The following is a 3,979-nucleotide window of genomic DNA, read 5'->3' on the forward strand; positions in this document are numbered from 1 at the left end:
TAAAGTGGATAAAGAGAAATACTTTTAGCTGATGGTATATGGAGGGGATTATAATCAATGTAATGAAACAAGTTATATGAATTGTTGAATCTGAAACTGATGATGTGCCCTGTAAACTTTCACTCAATCCACAATAAAAACCTTCAATTAAAAAAAAAAAAAAAAGTCTATCACTTAAACCTTATCATTCTAAAGTTTTTAATAGAAAATGTCCACTCCACATCAGGGTGAAGTACTTGGCAAAGGTGTGTTCTATGGGGAGAAAAGATTTTTAAAAAGTTCCTGTACATCTGCCTGCACCCCCAACCCCATCTCCTTCCTAGATTCCATGATAGAACCAGAAATGGACACATGGGGCTCCCTCTTTGGCATATTGCATAAACTCAACATTGAAAAAAATATATGGATTTTGCTTTGACTAAATTCATTTAAAAGGAGTTCTGGTAGCGTAGTGGTTACAAATTGGGCTGCAAACTGCAAGGTGAACAGTTTGAAACTACTAGCTGTTCCACAGGAGAAAGATGAGGCTTTCTGCTCCCGTAAAGATTTACAGCCTCAGAAACCCTGTACAAGGTCGCTATGAGTCAGAACCAACTCCAGGCACATAACAACAACAACAAATTCATTTAAATCCTGTTCTCATAGAGTCTGCAGCAAGAAACAGAAGACAAGATTTCGATGCTAGTACTGTTAAGATGGAGTCCTGATGTGGTGCTGTGGGTTAATGTGCCAGACTGCAAAACTGTTTGAATGGCAAGGTCAGTGGTTCAAGATCACCAGCTGTTCCTTGGAAACCCTACACAGTGTCACTATGGGTCGGAACCAACTCGATGGCACTTAACAACTGTTAAGATATTTTTATTTCATAAATCTTTTTCTTCCTTGATTTTAATTTTTCCTGTTACTGTAAAATATATTGTCTTTTGCCAAAATCATCTAACTGTCATTCAAATAACACACACACACACAAATACCAAGATGTTGAGATGATGCAATGCTGAGGATTTCCAATAAACTCATGTAATCGAGAAAACTCTAAGTAGTACATTTTCAATTCTGAAACCTAGTCTAACCTTAAAGAGGGCACCATACAGCATCATTTAGGAAGAGAAACTAGAAAAAATAGAAGCGTGTATTTTTCTTGCAAATTTTACAGGACTTAGAAAAGGGACAATTCCACCAGGGGGTCACAGAGAGTAAAAGCATTTCAAGAGCCAATACAGGGCAGCTAAAAGGTCAAGGACATGGATTTGAGTGTGGCAGAAGTGGACACTTGTGAGCCACTCCATTGCTACTTGTAAGTCAGTAAGATCCTAGACAAGGCACTGATTTTTGCTACGGCTTGGCTGGTATTATAAAATGGGATAGCAAAAGTAACTCTACCTCCTCTTAAGTTGCTAAATGACAATGACTATCAAAACAATGTTAAATGCCTATTGGGTTTCTGAAGCTTTAAAACTTCTAAGGGAGCAGAAAGACCCATCTTTCTCCTGCAGAGAGCTTGTGGGCCTGAAGCCCCAACCTTGTGGTTTGTAGCCCAAGGCTTATGAAGCCACCAAGTGCCCTTGTCATACTGTTGTTGTTAAGTGCCTTCAAGTCAGTTCCAACTCACAGAAGCCCTATATAGGGTTTTTGAGGCTTTCTGAATCTTTGTGGGAGCAGAAAGCCTCATCTTTCCCTCTCAGAGTGGCTGACAGACTAGAACTGCAGAGCTTGTGGTTCAAAGTCCAATGCTTATTTTATGAAGTCACAGCACTCCCTCCTCTTAGCACAGTGTTGTTGTTGTGAAGTGCAGTCGAATCGATTCTGATGCAAAGCGACCCTGTATAGCGTTTCCAAGGAGCAGCTGGTGAGCTTCAACTGCAGACCAACCTTGCAGTTCAAACGGCTTTACAGTTCGGCGCATTAACCCACAGTGCCACACCAGGACTCCTAGTACATAGGAAACACTAAATAAGTGACACTTACTATTACTTCCACATCTGAGGTGAAGTTTTCATATAAGCTGATACACAAGATATCAAAAGATGGACCCAGATCTTGTGACTTCCCCTAATTCTCAAAAAAGCAAGTTGGCATGCACAAAGAACTAGAAACCACACTTGTTGTTGTTGTTGTTAAGTGCCGTCAAGTCGGTTCCGACCCATAGCGACCCTGTACAGGGTTTCCGAGGGTGTAAATCTTTACGGGAATAGAAAGCCTCATCTTTCTCCCGCGGAGCGGCTGGTAGTTTCGAACCGCTGACCTTAAGGTTCGCAGCCCGATTCGTAACCACTACGCTACCAGAGCTCCTTAGAAACCACACTTAGGTTCCCTAAAAAATGAATATGATCATAACCAAAGTCTTAAAACAATTCCTTTTCTCAGCGCAAACCATCAGTACTTACTGTACTGATTTCATGAACACCAGCAAACTACTAATAAAGTACTTACCTTGTTTTAAGCACTATTTCTGAAGTAAAATTTACTTCACAGACCTTATTCACATACATTTCATACCTTAGCTTCACTGCTTACAACTGGTTTTACAGGAAACTGAACTTCTGTGGCTTTTAATATTGTGTTTTCTTGAAGGATGTCTTGTTGTGATTGATTGTGACCAAATGGCTAAAAAACAAGGAAGGTAATACTGAGAAATTTCTCTCTCAAAATTTTTAAACATAGAGGTCACTAGCAAATCCTCAGGATTTTGTGTTCTAAAATTTTTACCGCAGTTATTTGGAACTTTAAATAATTCAGATAGAAACAAGGTTATAATTGACGGCAGATAAAGAAAGCTCATCTAAATCAAACTTTAACATAGTCTGAAACACAGAGAAACAGGAGAATTCTGTTCCAATGTAAGTGAAGTAACTGAGATAAAATAGAAACAAACTGACAAAAAATTAAGTCTGACTAGGAAAGACATCCAGAAGACGGATCTGTGAAGATGCCCAAGAATAAAATACTTTGTACATAATAAGCTACAGTGATATAGCCCTAGATTTAAAGTTAGGACACCTAGGTTTGGTTCTAACTTTTTATGAATCTCCAAAAAGTGTCCCTTAACCTCTCTCCCTTATTTAATACATGAAGGTATTGTGGTGGGATGTGGCCTAGATAGTATTCTATGGTAACCTGAAGTTCTGACTTCAATGTATGAGAGGTGTGGGTAGAATTAGGACTGTGTTAGGTGGTATTTTCCTGAGGATGCACAGGGGAAACTCGCCTAGGCCAAGCTAGGGAAGGCAGGTCTGCAGAGAAGAGGAGTAGCTTAGAAGTGGAGAGACTGTTTGGAGGACAATGATATGTACCCTGACTCCTATATTTCTAACACAGAACATGTTAGCACTGTTAATAGTTACTTTTTTCTTAAACCACCCCCACATAGCCCACAATACACACACACATGCAGAATGCCAAAAGCAGGTCAATATTGTGACATTAAAGTTAATTTGATCCATGAGCAAAAGATGGGCTTTCCTTGGAAGAATCTAAATTGACTTCATGTTAATTACACAGCTGAAAAGGTGTCAGTTCACTAACATACCTTTCTACCATAGAGACACTGAAAAAAGATGACGCCAACTGACCACACATCAACCTTGTTGGAAATCTTTGGTGGCTCCTTTCCAACTACAAAACACTCAGGAGGTAAATACCTGTTGTTTTTTGGGAGATAGAAAGGATATGAATTAACAATCAGTAACTTAAAAAAAAAAAATCTTAGAATTCTCATTTACTTCATACAAAAAGTTTCGGACTTCCATCAATGAAAACATTCAATCAGAGACGTTTTCAAGCATTTGCATTCTTATCATTTGACTCTACAACAAAACACACAGTCTTTAAAAATTGTCATTAAAAAACATATTGTTCTCTCCAGGTGAAGACCTGGTTAGCCAGCAGTGTGGCAAGACCTGGGGACTCTTGGGCCCAGAGTCAGTGACATAGCCACAGAGGACTAGAGTGGAGAGTGAAGCGTCCAGCTGATAAGAAG

At 39.3% G+C, this 3,979-nt stretch overlaps 1 protein-coding gene across 1 annotated transcript in view; it reads right to left on the minus strand.

The window, feature by feature from the left end:
• The window catches only part of TLK1 (tousled-like kinase 1), a 174,194-nt gene that overhangs the window by 2,777 nt on the left and 167,438 nt on the right, over positions 1–3,979 (minus strand). The window contains exons 19-20 of the mRNA XM_006866616.1: positions 3,530–3,641; positions 2,500–2,607 (exon numbers count right to left, since the gene is read on the minus strand). Of these exons, the coding sequence (XP_006866678.1) occupies positions 2,500–2,607; positions 3,530–3,641 (220 nt within the window). The remainder of the gene's footprint in view (positions 1–2,499; positions 2,608–3,529; positions 3,642–3,979) is intronic.

Source organism: Chrysochloris asiatica, unplaced genomic scaffold (assembly GCF_000296735.1).
Source record: "Chrysochloris asiatica unplaced genomic scaffold, ChrAsi1.0 scaffold00094, whole genome shotgun sequence".
Taxonomy (NCBI): Eukaryota; Metazoa; Chordata; class Mammalia; order Afrosoricida; family Chrysochloridae; genus Chrysochloris; species Chrysochloris asiatica.